Source organism: Neoarius graeffei, chromosome 10, assembly GCF_027579695.1.
Source record: "Neoarius graeffei isolate fNeoGra1 chromosome 10, fNeoGra1.pri, whole genome shotgun sequence".
NCBI classification, from domain to species: domain Eukaryota; kingdom Metazoa; phylum Chordata; class Actinopteri; order Siluriformes; family Ariidae; genus Neoarius; species Neoarius graeffei.
The window spans coordinates 3,075,833-3,096,032 of NC_083578.1; the positions used below are offsets into that span (position 1 = coordinate 3,075,833).

The 20,200-nt window shown below is 39.8% G+C and overlaps 1 protein-coding gene across 1 annotated transcript; it reads left to right on the forward strand.

The window, feature by feature from the left end:
• Positions 1 to 8,817: 8,817 nt before the first annotated feature.
• On the forward strand, positions 8,818 to 13,815 carry star (steroidogenic acute regulatory protein). Its single transcript, XM_060930655.1, has 7 exons — positions 8,818 to 8,881; positions 9,934 to 10,041; positions 10,341 to 10,468; positions 10,685 to 10,843; positions 12,137 to 12,321; positions 12,429 to 12,522; positions 13,696 to 13,815. Exons 1-7 carry the CDS (start codon positions 8,818 to 8,820, stop codon positions 13,813 to 13,815), a joined length of 858 nt encoding a protein of 285 aa, XP_060786638.1.
• Positions 13,816 to 20,200: the final 6,385 nt, after the last annotated feature.

Genomic DNA, 20,200 nt, shown 5'->3' on the forward strand with positions numbered 1-20,200 from the left:
GTCATTCGGACTAAAGAGGAGAAGGACGACCCGAGTTGTTATCAGCGCTCAGTTCAGAAGCCTGCATCTCTGATGGTATGGGGTTGCATTAGTGCGTGTGGCATGGGCAGCTTACACATCTGGAAAGACACCATCAATGCTGAAAGGTATATCCAGGTTCTAGAGCAACATATGCTCCCATCCAGACGACATCTCTTTCAGGGAAGACCTTGCATTTTCCAACATGACAATGCCAAACCACATACTGCATCAATTACAGCATCATGGCTGCGTAGAAGAAGGGTCCGGGTACTGAACTGGCCAGCCTGCAGTCCAGATCTTTCACCCACAGAAAACATTTGGCGCATCATAAAATGGAAGATACGACAAAAAAGACCTAAGACAGTTGAGCAACTAGAATCCTACATTAGACAAGAATGGGTTAACATTCCTATCCCTAAACTTGAGCAACTTGTCTCCTCAGTCCCCAGACGTTTACAGACTGTTGTAAAGAGAAAAGGGGATGTCTCACAGTGGTAAACATGGTCTTGTCCCAACTTTTTTGAGACGTGTTGTTGTCATGAAATTTAAAATCACCTAATTTTTCTCTTTAAATGATACATTTTCTCAGTTTAAACATTTGATATGTCATCTATGTTCTATTCTGAATAAAATATGGAATTTTGAAACTTCCACATCATTGCATTCTGTTTTTATTTACAATTTGTACTTTGTCCCAACTTTTTTGGAATTGGGGTTGTAGCTTGCCTTGTTAAAACCAGTACTGGACGTTCATGTATAGTTTAGCTAGCTGTTAGCGATATACCATAATAGTGAGTGGATCCATTTTGACTTTTTTTTGTCACAATATATATAAATACAGTTACAATAAAATAAAACGAGAAGCAGGTAGTGATAAAATTTCTAAAACTAAATCTTGTGACAGGTGGAAGCTACAGGACTTTCGTCCCAATTGATAAACTTCTCCTATAAATAATAATTTAAAAAAAATATATATATATATATATAATATATATATATATATATATATATATATATATATATATATATATATATATATATATATTAATAAGTATTTATATAATTTGATCTTATTCTTCAAAATTATCAAAGTTTATGGGCTATAAAATAGGGTTCAATAGTCAAGTAAAGAGTTAATGAGGTTTGTACTGTGACAGTTGATTATGATAGTAGCTAATTACATGTTTCTTAAATTGCGATAGTTTCAATTTCGTTGACTTAGCTTCAGTTGGAAGTTTATTCCAGAGACCAACTGTTCTTGGGAGGAAGGTGGCTCTGTAGTAGGTTTGCTTGTGGTGTTGAGGCTGAATATAGTTATTTCTGTCAAAGTTCCTTGTGTTGTAGGAGGATGCAGAAGGTAGGAGGTGCTGTTTGAGGTCATTGTCAATTAAGTTGTTTCTTATCTTGTATAGGTGAATAAGGTCAGTGACGTTCCTTCTATGCTCCAATGGTTGGAGCTCGAGTATGCAGAGTCTTTCAGTGTAGCACATCTTCTGGACAGTTCAGAATAAACTTTGTTGCCCTACGTTGAATATCTTCAATTAGCTTGATGTGTTTTACAGTGTATGGTGACCATACACTGGAGGCGTACTCAAGCTGCGGTCTTACCAGCGAGCAATATAAAGTCTTCCTCGTTGCCACCTCTTTAATGTGTCTTCCACAAGTTCTCTTCACCAGTCCTAGGGTCTTATTCGCCTTCGCACACTTATCCTCGATGTGCTTGTTCCATTTTAGGCCACTTGACACAATAACACTTAGGTCTTTTGTTTCAGTTGCATATTCAAGGACCTGATTACCAAGATGGTACTGGTAATTAGCGGTTTGGATTCTTTTCTTAGACATGTTGACGACTTTGCATTTGGAAGCGTTGAATGACGTGCGAGTCAACACTCCAGCGGTGAATACAATCAATGTCATCTTGAAGGGATTTCTTACATGGTTCAGATTTGATAACTTTATACAGCTTTGAGTCATCAGCAAAGAGGGCAAGTTTGGAGTCACCTTGTACATAATCTGGCATATCATTGACATATAAGAAAAAGAAGTGGTCCAAGTATGGAGCCTTGAGGAACACCAGATGATACGGGTAACCAGTCAGAATAAGCACCATCCAAGACGACACGCTGCTGTCTGTCACGCAAATAGCTCTTGAACCATTGAAGTAGAGATCCTGAGATCCCGTATGACTCCAGTTTGAATAACAGCAATTGATGTGATACCTTATCAAATGCCTTTGATAAATCAAGATGAACCACATCAACTTCATTACCACTAGCTATATTTTCCACGATATCATGATAGACTGTAATTAGCTGCATCACTGTTGATTTCCTCTTTTGGAATCCATGTTGTAGGTGGTACAGATAAGGAAACAAATGGTGATAATGACTGAAGACACTCCGTTCTAGCGTTTTAGAGATGATACTCAGCAGGGAGATCGGTCTGTGTACACACATTGCTATAGATTTAGCAACAGCTAATTATGAAGTATGAGGATACATCAGCTCAGAGTATCTCTGATTGGTCATTATCATATGCTAGGTTTAAAAACAGAGGTGTTTCTTTACTGTGAAGCTTATCACATGAACAGCTAACTTTTGTAGAAATTGTGAAATTTTCTGAGCTCAGTGAGCAGTCAATGCTAAGTGTAAGTACAATGTAATTTTAGAGGCTTTTCCAACATATCTGAGGTGCATGTTGATCTTGATCCTCCTGATGGTTCTGTCTCATTTTTCTTTTATTTTCTATGTCTGTATAAGAGTCTTATCATCTATTCTCCAGCTAGAAAAATGGTTAACATCAGTTAGCTAAGTGAGCTTGTGCTTAGTGTTTATATTCACAATCTTATACTGGTTTACTCAAGTTAACTCGAAAATCAAATTTGCGATGTCATACATGTCAACCTATACGGAATGTCCGTATTTTATACGGATTTGATTCAATAAACGTAGTATACGGGCGTACAAATAAAGTTATACGGATTCTTTAAAAAAAGTAAATATTTATTTAGAGCTATAATCAGTTCCCACAATGATAAAAGAGTGCATAACATTTACAAATGTACTGTACACCACAGACAGCACAAACAGCCAGTAAAGAGTCTTATGAAATCGTGCGTTATCTTGTGGTAGCGAGACTTCGTTCCACTTTTGATCATGCGCACACCACATTGCGAGAATCCCGCCAACCAGGAAGTAACATTTTGTTTGAAACGCGTATTTCCACCTGAGCGACTTTCACTAGCAACTGAAAAGATTCTGAATGGGCACTCCGGCAAGATCAACACAGACACTTGCTGTGACATGCAGCCTCGTGAGGTGTTGGTGCAGAGCGCTAAAAAAAGCTGTCATGGAGTACAATTCAGAACATTAGAGTGACACTTTGTGTTTTTGTCGAACATTGGAGCTTTGTATTCATTCTGAAGGTTTATTGTTATTAATATTGAATAAAAAGTAACTTGGATATATAATTGTTAATTATCATTCAAATTTTAGGTAAATTATTTTAATTTGCATCTTATAAGGATTTTATAAGGGAAATACGGATTTTGGAGGTTGGTTATACAGGTTTGATTGACCAAAGGTTGACATGTATGTGATGTTGAAGTGGTTGTGAGACTTATGTGAGAACATGGAAATATTAGCATTGAGCACAAGCTAGCTAAATGTAATTATAGTGTAATTTTAGTCATAGAAAAACTTTTTCCAACACATCTTAGGAACACATTGATATTTGTGACGGTTCTGTCTTATTTCCTCAGTCACTTTGTCTGGATAAATTATTTAACGGTTATGTGCTAACTAGAAAAATTGTTTGGAATACTCTTTAGCTACCTTATACTCAGCGTTTGCATTTCCTGGTTGCCTAGCAACAATGTTCTCACATACTGTAGTTCTCGTCATTTAAACATTTAAGGGTGTTGTGTATTTGTCTGCATAAGTTCCAAATGAATGTAGCGTTAGTTAGTGATATCACAGCATGGCACGACGAACGATACCAGTCATATTTATCTTAGTTTTTGATAACAAACCATTACAGAATGGCAGACCAGGCATATTTTTCTAAACGGTTGCTTTATGGACAAGCTGAGACACACTCTTTTATTTCTCTCTCTCTTACCACAGAAGGTCTGAGATATAAATCATGTCTTTGGGCTGGAGGGACGTTGGGATAAGGGTTAAGGTTATTTCACCCACGAGACTTGTTCATTTCTCTCTCTGACGGTCTTGAACATGTCAGATATGTGTGTGTGTGTGTGTGTGTGTGTGTGTAAAGGTTCCAAGTCACTAAGCTAATATTTCCCAAAGAGTCTGATAAACACAGAGAGCAAGGCTGGTGCTCCGGTTGCACAAGAGGACGCTGGCGATGACTCGGCTGTTACTGATCGAGTGGTTTTATAGGCCATAGACCAACAACTAGTGTTCGAGAGAATTCTTATCATCGTTGATACTAAAAATTCACTAAAAAATACTGAAGATTATTTAATAGCTAGCTAACACCCTGCTTGCTAATCAGCTAATGAATCATTTGTACAAGGATACTAAACACATATGACCTCTAGTTAAAGGTAATAGACAGCAAGTGTTGTAGCTCATTCATAAAAAGACTGATGTTATAGTAAGAGCACTAAATACACCACTTTAGGCATTTGAGACAGAACCATAATACAGTAAACAGCTTAGAAGTTCTGGGTAAATCACACCAGTGTTTACATAGAGGTCAAATTACTTCATGAAAGAAGAGAAAGATCATTAGTCCACTGTGGACATGTTTCAAAGAACACTTACTAGTCACTACTGTATGGCAGGCCACATAGACGCTGTTATCAGACCATCCAGAGCATTTTTTAACATAGTTACTGAGACCAAATGGTCTCCCAGTGGCCAGATTTGGTCTCCTAGTCAATGCCAAACCAGCTTCACTGGGAGACCAAATCTTAAACCAAGTTATGTCTTATCATTTGGTTCAATCAGTTGCAATTAATTAACCAAGTACCATGTAAGTATACATTTAACAAGGAAAACTTGGCACTACATTAACTATGCTGATATTATGCTGGCTGAAACGAGGATTCGTAATGCGGCAATTTGCATCACAGAATATGCCGCAGCGGTGCAGCCGCATGGACTCTGGGGCCTGTGATTGTATTGCCCAGACCAGTTGGTCTCCTAGTGGAAAATCCTTAAAAAATGCTCTGAGACCATGTGGACGTGTCCCAAACCACATACTCTGTTCACTATACAGGCCACATAAACACTGTCGTCACTCCACTGAGGGTGTGTCCCAAACCACACACTCTGTTCACTATACAGGCCACATAAACACTGTCGTCACTCCACTGAGGTTGTGTCCCAAACCACACGCTCTGTTCACTATACAGGCCACATAAACACTGTCGTCACTCCACTGAGGGTGTGTCCCAAACCATACACTCTGTTCACTATACAGGCCACATAAACACTGTCGTCACTCCACTGAGGGTGTGTCCCAAACCACACACTCTGTTCACTATACAGGCCACATAAACACCATCCGTTCAATTCATTTTGAATTCAAGGCTTTATTGTCAGATACACATCAACACCACAAGGCAACATTTTATACAATGAAATTCTTAACCTTCTCAAATCCCCCATAACGTACTAAAAAGAATAAACTAGTAATAAGAATAAAATAGGAAGATAGAATATATAAATATTTACTAAAATAATTAATTCTAGAATGTGTGTAAGTAGTGCAAATTGCAAAGTGAATAAAGTGCAAAGTGGAAAAGTGTGTGATCTGTAAATAATGATTAATCTCCAACCTGATACCCTCACTAATGGTGGAGTTCAGTATCCTGATGGCTTGGGGATAAAAATTGTCTCTGAGCCTGCTGGTTCTGGACTGGATGCCCCTGTAGCTCCTGTTGGATGGTAGTAGGGTAATCAGTCCATGGCTGGGTGACCCTGATGATCCTAAGGCCTTCCTGCCACTCCTCTGGGTGTGGAGGCCCTGTATGGTTGGCAATTTGGACCTGGTGATGTGCTCTGCAGCTCTGACTGCTCTCTGGGTGATCTTGTGGTCCTGCTCAGAGCTGTGATGCCATGATGGCAACAGCCAGGATACTCTCCATGGAGCACAGGTAGAAGTTGTACAATATCCTGGAGTCCATGCTGAATCTCTTCAGTCTGCTGAGGAAGAAGAGACACTGTCTGGCTGATTTCACCACAGTGTTTGTGCGTGTGGTCCATTTCAGGTCCCCGCTGATGTGTACGCCAAGGTACCTGAAGATGATGACCATCTCCACTGCCATCCCCTGGATGAAGATGGGTGAATGTGTTCTTTATGTCCTTCTGAAGTACACTACCACCTCCTTATTCTTTCTGACGTTCAGCCAGGGCTCTCACCTGCTCCCTGAAGACCGTTCCATTGCTATCGCTAATTTGGCCAATGATCAGGGCACCGTGAATAAATTTGATAGTGCTGTTGGAGCTCTAGTCATGCGTGAACAGGGAATACAGGACATGGCTGAGCACCCAGCCCTTGGGGACCCTGGTGTTGAGTGTCAGTTTGGAGGATGTGATGGTTTCGACCCACACCACTTGGTGTCTACTGCTCAGGAAGTCTAGAATCCAGCTGCAGAGGGCAGGGCAGTGTTGAATCCTACATCCTGGACTTTGGTCACCAATTGGGAGATCACAAAGGTGTTGAATGCTGAGCTGAAATCAATGAACATATGTGTTCCGCTGTTCCAGGTCGGTGAGCACGGTATGGAGAGATAAACACCATCACTCCACTGAGGGTGTGTCCCAAATCACACATACAAATAAGTGATGGTGGTTATAGGACACTACTAAAGTCATTTTTTTTTGCTCTACATTTACAGATGCCAGCCTTTTTTTTTCTAATGAACATTGTTTCCTCGCAAAATGATAGTGAATAAAATATTTACAACACAAATGCCAGTTTTAATAATAATAATAATAATAATAATAATAATAATTTCAACTTATATAGCGCCTTTCTAACTCCCAAGGTTGCGTTACAAAAAAAAGTCCACCAAAAGAGGGTCAGGATGTAATTCCAGTGGCGTAGTCGCCCACAGTCCCACCAAAAGACGTACGAAGATAAATCCCACACTGGAAACCGGAGCACCCGGACAAAACCCACACAGACATGGAGAGAACATGCAAAATCCACACAGAAAGGCCCCTGTCGACCACTGGGCTCGAACCCAGAACCTTCTTGCTGTAAGGTCACAGTGATAACCACTACACCACCATGACCCATAGGGCTACATTATATAGCCATGTTGCACTTGCTGGTTATAGTGCTGTAACTCAGTACTGGACCGATTTTAATCATTTTTATCCTTAGTAAATATTTCGACCCAAAGAGACGGGAAAATAGAACCCAGGTTAAAAAATCCTAAAATTTTCCTTTAAATAACATTACATTACAGGTACACACTCACACAGGGACAGAAAGTTCCAAGAAATGCATTAAACATGATAAAGAACTAAATAAAAAAATATATAGACAAATAGACAGACAGGAGTGTGCAAATGTTTGTGCATCCTTCAGAACAGAATTAGGAAGATGTTTTATTTACAGTAAGATATCTGTAGTGTTGGGCTTCGGAGCTTCAGCGTCCAAAAAATAGTGTGTTTAGATATTTAAAAAAACAAAAACAAAAGTATATCAGTGTAAAAGGTCAGCGTGATGGAAAAACTTTCCAAATTTATATTTCTGTTTGTTGTCTTCTATACAGCACACCCACATTTCATTTCTAACTTCATCTCATCTCATTATCTGTAGCCGCTTTATCCTGTTCTACAGGGTCGCAGGCAAGCTGGATCCTATCCCAGCTGACTACGGGTGAAAGGCGGGGTACACCCTGGACAAGTCGCCAGGTCATCACAGGGCTGACACATAGACACAGACAACCATTCACACCCACATTCACACCTACGCTCAATTTAGAGTCACCAGTTAACCTAACCTGCATGTCTTTGGACTGTGGGGGAAACCGGAGCACCCGGAGGAAACCCACGCGGACACGGGGAGAACATGCAAACTCCACACAGAAAGGCCCTCGCCGGCCACGGGGCTCGAACCCGGACCTTCTTGCTGTGATGTGACAGCGCTAACCACTACACCACCGTGCCGCCCATTTCTAACTTGTTTACGATAAATTGTAAAATAAAGGTACGCTTTCCAACTGTACAAGAAGTACAAGTCTACATTTACAAACGTGTCATTTTTATTTATATTTTTCCACTTTGTTCCCCTCAGGATGAAATTGAGCCTTAAAAAAATATTTACAACATGAATATGAGTTTGTTGAATTAATGAAATAACATTAATTTTGGACATTGTGTTTATTCTGACTGAAGCTCGGAAACCAGAACAGTCCAAATGACACCGTGACGTAATAAAACACACTTCCAAGTGAAAACTTGACCCTTTGTCCTCATGATTCAGAATGTATGCGCTTGTGGAAAGCAGCCCACTTCCTGCTCCTGTTTACTTTATTATTAATTAAAATAAAGCCATAGTTGCACTTCCATGTTCTCTCTCTGTGGGCCATGTTCTGTTATCTGAGACAGCGTGTTTACGGCGTGTGAAGACAGGCTCAGTGTGTTCAATGCTCATCCTTGACTCTCAAGGCCACCTCCGCTCCAGAGCGTTTATCTGTGAGCTGACACGCCCGTGGCCTCGTCTCATTCAGGACATATAAAGAGTGTGAGGGACGCTGGGGTCCAAAAACACAGAGGTACGATTCAGTGATTCAGTGAATCAGAAAGTGACACGATGCTGCCTGCGACTTTCAAACTGTGTGCCGGCATTTCCTACAGACACATGAGGAACATGACGGGTAAGAACCACGATTTAATTTCATCTACTTCCAACATGTTAAACATCTGTTTAATCCGACATTACGGTTCTTGATTTCGAGCTGATAGCAAATACTCCAGTAATTAATCAGTATTTGATCAGAACATTCTAGAAACATCACTTATTAACCAAGTAAACATCACAGAGAAACATGAATCTACAAGAAATGCACAAAAACTAACTTATATACATTATATAGTGGTAAGCAAAAGTTTGTGCACCCTTGGAACATTTCATTTATAGCGACTTGATCGAATAGTGCATGTTAATATTATTAAAATTATATCAGTATAAAAGATTAAGTTGATACCAAAACATATTTGCAAAATATATTTCTGTTCATTTTGCCTGATGTTTAAAATTGTTGCTGTCTCTAAATTGTGTTTTGCTGCATTTATGTATTTACGTTGTTCATTCAGAAATGGACCAAAATGTTCACTAAGTTAATTTTTAAAACAAACAAACATAAAACCCTACAGCAACATGTGGGTTTCAGTTAATTGGATCAATTGATTCCCAACAGTCTGAATCTGAATCAATTGACTCTGATTCAGATTCAGAGTGTTAGGAGTCGAGTGAGCACTCAATGTTGTTCAGTCCCACTCATTCTATACAACATGGAGTCAACACTGATTAAGATTCAGAGTCATGAGAATCACTTGTGCTGGATCTGTATCAGACGACTCAGCTGATGCCCAACACTCCGAATCTGAATCAGTTGACTCTGATTTAAATTTATAGTGTTGGGAATCAACTGAACAGTAAGCGTTGTTAAGTTCCACACGTTCTACACAGTTCTGGAGTTGAGTCTGGTTAAGATTCAGGGTTCTGGGAATCGACAGTGTTGAATCTGTATAAGAGTCAACTCATTGGATTCTCAGCACTATGAATCTGAATCAGAGTCGACTCAAATGTGTATGGGATCGAAGTGCAAGAATAAGTGAACAGAAACAAGTGTGACAGTAGTCAGAACCATAAACACACACACCAAGTTGGAATCCATGTGATAAAACCTTTGCTGTGTGTTTGCAGGTTTGAGGAAGAACACCATGCTGGCCATCCACCATGAGCTGAGCAAACTGTCCGGCCCTGGACCAAGCACGTGGGTCAGAAACATCCGCCGCAGGAGCTCACTGCTCTGTGAGAGAAGACATACACACACAAAGAATGTTCATCAAAAACACATGTGTATCTCATTACAAAACCTCCAAATGTTCTGTAATGGTTCTGTAAGGGTTCTTTGGGTTCTTTCTGTGGAGGTTCTCCACAGAAACTTAGAATATAAGTGATATATAACTTTATATAAGTTATATCTGTGAATGACACCTTATTCATGGTCGTTGTGCATCCTTGAAAACTGTATGTATATATGTGTGTGTGTGTGTGTGTGTGTGTGTGTGTGTGTGTGTGTGTGTGTGTGTGTGTGTGTGTGTGTGTAGGCAGCAGGCTCGAGGAGGAGATTCTGAGTGAATCAGAGCGGGGTTATGCACAACAAGGTCAAGAGGCACTACAGAAGTCCATCAATATCCTCAGTGACCCAGATGGCTGGCAAACTGAGATTGAGACCGTGAGTGTGTGTGTGTGTGAGAGAGAGAGAGAGAGAGAGAAAGAGAGAGCATACACGTTTTCTCTGTTTGTGGTGTCTCATATTTTTTCTTATCATCAAACACTCAAATGTCACAGGACCTAGAAAGTAAAAAGTCAAAACATTTCAGATGAGCCGTGTTTGGGTTTCAGCTTTGGATCTAATCGCGAGTTCTGATTTGCTTTTCCTCTGATCCAGTCGACAGGAGATAAAGTGCTCAGTAAAGTTCTTCCAGACATTGGCAAGGTCTTCAGGTTGGAGGTGGTTCTGGACCAGCAGCCTGACAATCTGTATGAGGAGCTGGTGGAGAACATGGAGCGCATGGGCGAGTGGAACCCCAACGTCAAACAAGTCAAGGTGAGAAGACTCCATTAGTGTTTCATGTCCAATCATTGGTTCATCAGAGCTGTGAGACTAATCTAAGCAGACTATAAGTGACACTACAATGTCACTCTAATCATATTGTCACTTTAATTTTATCCATGCTTCATTTTATTTATTTGCCATATTTTATCTGCTGCTTTTTAAAATTTTTTTTACTTTGTTACTGGCAGCAGGTCTGCCATTGTACATTGTACATAATACGCTGTTTGTTTGGGTTTTTTTTGCCCACCCACTTTTGTGATTTTATTCTTTTTGTGATTTCATTCTCTTGGTACCGCTCTTCGCCCTTCTAATTGCCCTTCGGGGATAAATAAAGTTTTGTCTGTCTCTCTGATGACAAGTCATGACAGCTAACAGCCTCCAGTTTGTCCTCTTACGAATGTCAGCGCATGGCTCAATGTTCAGGCGCTCACTGGTCCATCAACAGAATCATTCCAGGACGAGTCGACTGAGTGAAATTATTCCCAGGACACTGAATCTGAATCAGAGTCAATTTGAATCACTTCTAACATGCAAAACATATTTAGTGATTTTTTTTAAATGGAGAAATATTAAATATTCTTCAGCTCAGCATTCTTTTTTTGGTAATTTTTTTAAAGCACAAATGTCATAATTCCTCTTTGGAACATAAATTCCACTTCTTAATTTATTTTCATTTAAAGCGATGAAGTTAATGGAGTTAAAGTTATGACCGAAGTTATGAGCCAAGACACGGCGTCGTCATTTCATAGCATAGCAGTTAGCTAAATAACTAAAGCTCTATTTTATCAGTTAAACAATACGCGATGTACATCTGCATGAAACAACAAACAAACTAGCATTACCTTACTTAGTATTGCTAGAATATCATTTAGTAAGCCGTTAATAAACGTAGTGAATACAGGATGTGACTTGGCTTTAAGTTATTCTGTCATGAGGGAAACATTTAGCATGGACAGAGAGCGAGAATGTCCTAGCATAGCTGCTAGCTAACGTGTTTAAGTTGTGTGCTAATGGTTAGCAAGTGGATTAGCTGTCATAATAAGTTGGAAGATTATTCAGTACACGACAAACAAACAAATAAATAAATAATTATTAATGATTGGTGTTTACAGGAAGTGAACTGATTTTGCATTTCAGAGCATAGCGGCTAGCTAAATAGCTTAGCAAGTAAAAACCAGCACTAAGCTAGTTAAGTATATAACAACCTTTACTGTACATGTCTGTACTGTATGTTAATGCTGCTGGAGGTTTTAATTTGAGAAATCAGATCTCTGTGTTTCTCAGATCCTACAGAAGATCAATCAGGACACCATGGTGACCCACGAGGTTTCGGCGGAGACCCCGGGGAATGTGGTGGGTCCGCGGGATTTTGTTAGTGTGCGCTGTACTAAACGCCGAGGCTCAACCTGCTTCCTGGCTGGGATGGCGACCCAACATCCCAGCATGCCTGAACAGAAGGGCTTCATTCGGTGGGTTTAAAAATACAACTTAAATTTCTAATACGTACAAAACACGGCTCATATCCAGGAAGTGATGTAAGGTCCACTAATTCAGTTGTTTGCATTAAATCCCTCAGAGCGGAGAACGGGCCAACATGCATCGTGATGAAGCCGAGCGCAAATGATCCCAACAAGACAAAGTTCACCTGGTTACTCAGTTTAGACCTGAAGGTATGACTACCCCAGATTTATTTAACTTTCTACATTTAGCTCATGCTATATTTAGTTAGTACAATTATTTAATATGGCTAAAAATATCATTTAGTGAGTTGGAGAGTTTGTGGAGCTTGTGTTTTGACCAATCAGCAACATTTCACAGGGAAAGCAAGCTCTGAAGAAGAACTAAAAAATAGTTCCTGAAAATGTTCCTGTGTTCCTCAACAGGTTCTGAGCGAATTAAACTATTTCAGTGCTCCTGAGTTCTTGAACAGATTGTGTGGTTTCTAAAAAAGGTTCCTAGAATGCTGTAGAAGTCCCTGACTTCTGAAAAAATCCTGGGTTCCTGAAAAGGTTCTTGTGTTCTTCATGTTCTTAAAGAGACTCGTGGTTGCTTAGATGAACCAACAAACAATTCATAGCTTTTCTGAGAGTCCCTGAAAATCCTTCTGGGTACCTGAAAACATTCTGGGGTTCTCAAAAGTGTTACAGAAAAGTTTTGTCCCTTCTTGAAAAAGTACCTGTGTTTTTTTTTTTTTTTTAATGTTTCTGGGTTCCTAAAAAGGTTCCTGTGCTCCCAAAAATATCTCTGGGTTTGAAAAAAGTTCCTAACTGAAAAAAATTGGGTTGTAATTAATTTCACTTGGATTCCTGAAAAAGTTCCTGTGTTTCTGAGAATCCTTCTCTGTTCCTGAAAAGGTTCTTGTGTTTCTGAGAATCCTTCTCAGGTTCCTGAAAAGGTTCCTGTGTTTCTGAGAATCCTTCTCAGGTTCCTGAAAAAGTTCCTGTGTTTCTGAGAATCCTTCTCAGGTTCCTGAAAAGGTTCCTGTGTTTGAGAATCCTTCTCAGGTTCCTGAAAAGGTTCCTGTGTTTATGAGAATCCTTCTCTGTTCCTGAAAAATTCCTTCCTTCCTAAAAAAAAGTACGTATGTTCCTAAAATTATCCTTGAAAAGGTTCCATATCTTTTGTTAAAGGTTCCTCATGCCCTAAAAAGGCTCTTGCAGTGGAAATATCTCAAACATGGCTGAATATAAACATTTCTTGAGATTTCCAGGTGGTTTGGTTGAGCAGTTACAACACGCTTCTGAGGTGTGATGAGAAGTTGATGAGAACGTGTTATAAACCAGGTTTTGGAGCTCAGAATTTAATGAGATAATGTATAATGTATATTTTACTCTCTTTTTCAGGGCTGGATTCCCAAAACCGTGATCAATCGAGTTCTCTCTCAGACCCAGTTGGACTTTGCTAATCATCTCCGAGACAGAATGGCTAACAACAACAGCACGGAGGCAGTGATGGCTTGCTGACATCATACCTAAATACACACACGGCAAGCTCTGATTAGGGATTAAACTCCGCCCACTCATAATATCACTTATTATGACATCACAAGTTGAGTGTAAGAGAAGACAGAGCTGGAGTATGTACGTGTATTCGCTCTGAGAACTACACAACCTGCATATCTGAGTTAATAGTTAAGGCATAACACTCACATACAGCACCAGACTTTACAGTTAATCCAAACTCGATTTTCCTCAGCTGCTATTAAACAGGAAGTCTAACATTCCGACGTTTATTTATTTCGAAGATTTTTGCTAATTCCTATCGCATGTTTTATGGAACAGCTTGGAACCAAATGCAAACAATCAGACAACACATGACTGCACTGAACCTGTGAGGTTAATGTAGCCAACAAGTAATAGAGGTCTATAGCTTCTAGTTCTTGAAAAGCTTCCTGGGTTCCTGTAAGAAGGTTCCTGGGTTCCTAAACAAGAACTCATTACTAGGTTCTGTGGTCCTGAAAGGTTTCATAGCTGCTAAAAAAAAAAAAACTAATTCTGGGTTCTTGGGATCCCCTACGCCTGAGTCTCTCAGTTTCTAACAAGTAACAGAAGTCTATGGCCTCCAGTTTAGCGTCACACATCGGAACTGTTTGTTCAAAACAATTAACAAAAACTTAATTATTATTAGGAAAAACAACCACTATAAGGATCACCGTTATATATAAAAATAAGTAAAATAACATTCATCACAGCGATAAAAACGGTCTCCATTTTGAAGCTGAATCACTTCTGGGACTTGTCTGGGGGCGTGGCTTATGATTTGAAGGCGGAGCTGCTCATTAGAAGTGATTTGCATGATAATTTCACTTTTTTTAATATTAAACCCTTTTATATTAAAATCTCTGATTTAGATTCATTGTGTTAGGAATCAATTAAGTCGACTCAGTTGATTTGTAGTTGACTCTGTTAGAGTTTGTGACAGATTACACCATGCTAAACTGAGAGCATTCGTAGTTTTACATTAGCCTCATAGTTTCAGTGCAACACCAAAGACCGAACATGTCAGGGTTGATCAGTTACACTGAAGGCATGAAAGATCAGAAGTATTTGGAGCCATTTCCCCCCTTTTATAGACGTTGTAATATTGTTTATTGAGTCTATTTTTATTCCAAACCATATTCCTCCTGATTCCAAGCTGCTATTGTACAACCCCAAATCAGATAAAGTTGGGACGCTATGTTGAAATTGAAATTAAAACTCAAAACAATGACTTGTAAATAATCTTTGACCTGTATTGCACTAAAAACAATACAACAGCACATTATTTGATATTTTACCTCATGATTTTTTTTCCCCAAAATAAACACTCATTTCAATTTTGATTCTTGCAACACATTTTAAAAAAGTCGGGACGGTAAAGCATTTCTCACTTTATAATGTTCCCGTTCCTTCTCCCAACACTTAAAAGCTGTTTATGGACGGAAGACTCCAAGTGATGAAGTGTTTCAGGTGTTATTTTTGTCCCGTTCTTCCTGTAAACAGGTCTTAAGGTGTGTAACAGTTCGGGGTCGTCACTGTCATATTTTTCATTTCTAAATTCTCCACACATTCTCTATTGGGGATGGAGGGGACACGCCCTCTTCTTCCACAGCCACGCCTTTGTAATGTGAGCAGAATGTGGTTTTGCATCGTCTTGTTGAAATCTCCCTGGAAAAGACGTCGTCTTGAAGACAACAGATGTTGCTCCAAAATCTCAGTGTACTTTTCTGCATTAATGCTCCATCACAGAAGTGTAAGTTACCTTCGCTAAGGGCACTGACCCAACACCATACCATGACACACACTGGCTTCTGGACTTGTTCTTGCTAACAGTCTGGATGGTCCTTTTCGTCTTCAGAGCACACAGAGTCCGTTTCTTCCAAAAAAAGACCTGGAATATTGATCCATCTGACCACAATACCCGTTCCCACTGTGTGATGGTCCGTCCCAGACGCCTCCGAGCCCAGAGAAGTCAACGGCACTTCTGGACATGGTTAACATAAGGTTTCCTTTTTGCACAGTAAAGTTTTAACTGGTGTTTGTGGATATAACTCCGTATTGTAGCTTGATAAAGGTTTGCCAAAGTAATCCTGAGCCCATGTGGTTCTATCAGCTGTAGATGAATGACTGTTCTTGATGCCATCTGAAGGATCGGAGATCACGGGGGTTCAGATTAGGCTTGAGCCCTTTACACACTGAAATTCCTCCAGATTCCTTCAATGGTTTAATGATATTATGCACCGTAGAGGGTGAAATATCCAAATCCCTTCCTCTCTTTCTTTGAGGAACATTGTTTTTAAACATTTCAATAATTTCCTCACTCAGTTGTTGACAAACTGGAGATCCTCGTCTCGTCTTTACTCCTCAAAGACTCGGCCTTTCCTGGAGACTGATTTTGTACCAAATCATGGTTACAGTCACCTGTTGTCATCACCTGTTTCAAATCACATCATTATTTAATTGTTTTACCTCATTACTCGCCCTAAATTGCCCCGCCCCAACTTTTCTTGGAATGTGTTGCAGGTCTGAAACACAGGAATGGCTGTATATTAACAAATGAAATGAAGTTGACCAACAAAACATGAAATATCTTGGGTTCATTCTGGGTCTGCAATGAAATACAAGTCAAAGTACATTTAGAAAGCACTGCTTTTAAAATTGTATTTATTTATTTATGTATTTATTTATTTATTTTTTGTATTTTCCATATCGTCCCAACATTTTCTGATTTGGGTTTGTGTTTTTGAGAAAAGTTACATATTTATTTTGCCTGTATGTGATTCTGTAACTGCATGTCTGTTAAATAAAATATATAAACCATCAAACTGTCTCTGTTAGAAGTGGATATATTTCAGGGAGAGTGAGAAGAGTGTTGTTCGGTCTAAAGTCTGATTTTCCTACTTGGATAAAGTTTTCTTATTTACTCAAATGTCAGGAAAAACATATAAAACTAACAGTTTAACTTAAAAAAAAAGGTCCCAATCCAAAATGTCCACATTTTTCTTGATTAGTTTGCCATTAGAGCTACAAGCTTAACAATGCTAGCAAGTAATGCTAATCTATGTCACTCATACTTTCTTAGCTAGCATGCTAGCATCATTTCGGCTTGGTTTGTGCTTTATTGTGAACTCAGAGTGCTGTGTTTATGAATCATCAAAATAATTACCCAAGAAAAAAGCCCATGGTAGAGAAGCAGTTAGCTAATGCTGTCTAAACCACAAGACGTTCTCTGTTATGATGCCTGCGGCTCAGTGTGAAGCTGTCAGAGGTGGGCGAAGTACTCAACTTCAGTACTTAAGTGAAAGTACAGATACTACTGGTCAAATGTTACTCCGCTACAAGTGAAAGTTGCATGTTCAAAACTCTACTTAAGTGAAAGTACTGAAGTACTTGCTTTAAAAAATACTTAAGTATTAAAGTACAATTTGAAATTGCATTTGTTTCTTATACTTAAGAGGTATGCCTGACTAGCTTGTAGAAGCTGCAGAATAAGGAACAATAGAATGTTACAGAATGAAGCAATCCAAATGAAATAGAAAATGTTTATTTTCCATCAATACTGCTCATTTAAAATGAAAATGGTGATAACATTGCCCATTAGGCACAGAATCATGGGTCATATTTGAATTTGTTATGCATACACCTATTGTGTACACAAAGGCTGAAATGCATCCCTATGGAGAACACCACTTTCAGCCTGAAAACTGACACTATTATCCCAGCGGTCACCGACTATAAAACTTGAAATTTCACCAACTTAACCAACATAAAAAATTAAAAAGGCATATTGTTTGTTTATTGGCAAGGTCTAAGAGTAAGATCTGTTTTTGATTTTTTTTGGGGATTAAACGGATTAAGTAAAACAAAAAAACAAGTGCCAGCTAATGACAAACAAAAAAAATCCTGCCATCTCCATCAACTCTGCTTGAAGACAGGAAAAATGTGACCTTTTCAAGGGTCTCTAGCAGATATACATTTGTGTACTGGCTGTATAAATCAATGTACATTTAAACTGGTTTGACATTTAAACTAAACAGACAGCTGTTAATGCAACAAACAATTTATCACATGTCCAACAGTGACAATCTACTCAACAGGTAGCCATTTAAGTAAACAGAACACACATGGCTAGTGTTTACATTATAGAGTCAGATGCATCAAATCTCAATTGTCAAGTCAGTCGAAGTTGTAAAAGTCCTTATTCAACTTAAGCAGAAGCTGATTCTCAAAGTTGCGGGAGCTGATGGCTGCCCGCTTTGGCCTGAAGATCAAGCCAGCTGCACTAAAAAGCCTCTCACAAGCTGCAGAGGCAGGCAGGGCTGTGTTCAATTTAAGAGACAGGCTACATACAGCAGAATAAGCTGTTAACATGGTCACACCCTCAGCTGTACATGTAAGGTATGGCCATGGATGTGCTTGCTCATATGAGCATCCGCCATCATCTCTATCTTCGTCCATCTCGCAGTAGGAAAAGAGATGGAAACGACTTTGAACTTGTTTTTATGGCCCACGCATAGACGTGATGCAGCCCTGATTAGTGATAGGCTCTCACCGGGGGGGGGGGGGGGGGGGGGGGGGGGGGGACAGAGAAAGTAACGAGTAACGAGAGCCTTAACAGAAATGTAGTGAAGTTAAAAGTATGGTATTTGTCATTCAGATGTAGTGAAGTGAAAGTCAAAGTATTTAAAAAAAAATAAACTCAAGTGAAGTACAAATACTCAAAAACTGTACTTAAGTACAGTACTTAAGTAAATGTACTTCGTTACTGCCCGCCTCTGGAAGCTGTTGAATAAATTTTGGGATGTATTCAATGTTAGCAAAAACAAAACAAACAAAAAAAAATCCCACCAGCTCTCAGAAATCTTGCTAACTGCATCATTTGCAAATCAGTGAAAGGTGATTTTTGCTATTGCTTGACCGTGAGAATGGACGGTGCCAAAGTTGTGAGAAGTTGCTAAATTTGTTGTTAGTCACTAGATCAAAAAGGTCAAAAAGTGGCTAAATCTAGTGATAGGCAACATTTTGGCTCAACTACTTTCAGGTGGGGCGGTACAGTGGTGTAGTGGTTAGCACTGTCAAGTCAAGTCAAGTTTATTTGTATTGCGCTTTTAACAATAAACATTGTCGCAAAGCAGCTTTACAGAATTTGAATGACTTTAAACATGAGCTAATTTTATCCCTAATCTATCCCCAATGATGAAGCCTGTGGCGACGATGGCAAGGAAAAACTCCCTCAGACGACATGAGGAAGAAACCTCGAGAGGAACCAGACTCAAAAGGGAACCCATCCTCATTTGGGCAACAACAGACAACATGACATTAACAGTCCGAACATAAAGTCAGCTTCGTTGATGCTATAAACCCCCCACCGATGGAAACCCGAGCGCAAAACCGTTCACGACAACCGCAGCCCCAAAGTCAGCAAGTCAACTGCAGTCCCCAACTGCAAGAGTCCAGAGCATCCTCCAGGACCCTCAACTGTCCATATGGGGCCGCCCTCCACAGGAGCGATGCGATGAGACTCCAACCAGACACAGGGCACCAGGATGGATCCGGCAGGTCTGAGGAGCAGAAGACGTTCAGCATCTCGATCCAAGGACTGACACTGTCGCCTCACAGCAAGAAGGTTCTGGGTTCGAGCCCAGCGGCCGGCGAGGGCCTTTCTGTGCGGAGTTTGCATGTTCTCCCCATGTCCGTGTGGGTTTCCTCCGGGTGCTCCAGTTTCCCCCACAGTCCAAAGACATGCAGGTTAGGATAATTGGTGGCTCTAAATCGGCTGTGAGTTTCTGTGTGTCGCCCTGTGATGACCTGGCGACTTGTCCAGGCTGTATCCCGCCTTTCGCCCGTAGTCAGCTGGGATAGGATCCCGCTTGCCCGTGACCCTGTAGAACAGGATAAAGCAGCTAGAGATAATGAAAGGATGGATGGAAGGATGGATACTTTCAGGCGCGATGACATATTTTCCCCTCATGACTCAATGACGTTAACGTATTTTGAACATACATAGAAACAAAAAAAACCAACAAATTGTATTTTATTTGTTATTTGAAGCAAATATATGAAGATTTCTGTGCTTATGGATAAGATATTGTGTGACTGATTTGTGTGATATTATATTTCTTAGTTACATTAGCATCGTAGCATGTCATAAAGGCCCCTTTAACAACACGACATTCCATTAAACTGCCATTAGAGACCCTGAGAAACACATTAGGAACCCTTATATAATGATTTTTACAGTGACTAAGAAAGCATACTGTTTACTTTTTTTTTTAAATAAAGGCATTTATTTCTACGCGTGTAGTTCAGATAATCGCCGACAAGTTCAATACCGGAAGTGCTTGACGCGATGAAAACTACAATTCCCATG

Excerpts from the sequence above, each read along its gene's own strand:
- star (XM_060930655.1), top strand. The coding sequence starts at position 8,818 with ATGCTGCCTGCGACTTTCAAACTGTGTGCCGGCATTTCCTACAGACAC. Across the intron at positions 10,042-10,340 it reads CCGCAGGAGCTCACTGCTCT|GCAGCAGGCTCGAGGAGGAG; the intron begins GTGAGAGAAGAC and ends GTGTGTGTGTAG. Across the intron at positions 10,844-12,136 it reads CCAACGTCAAACAAGTCAAG|ATCCTACAGAAGATCAATCA; the intron begins GTGAGAAGACTC and ends TGTGTTTCTCAG.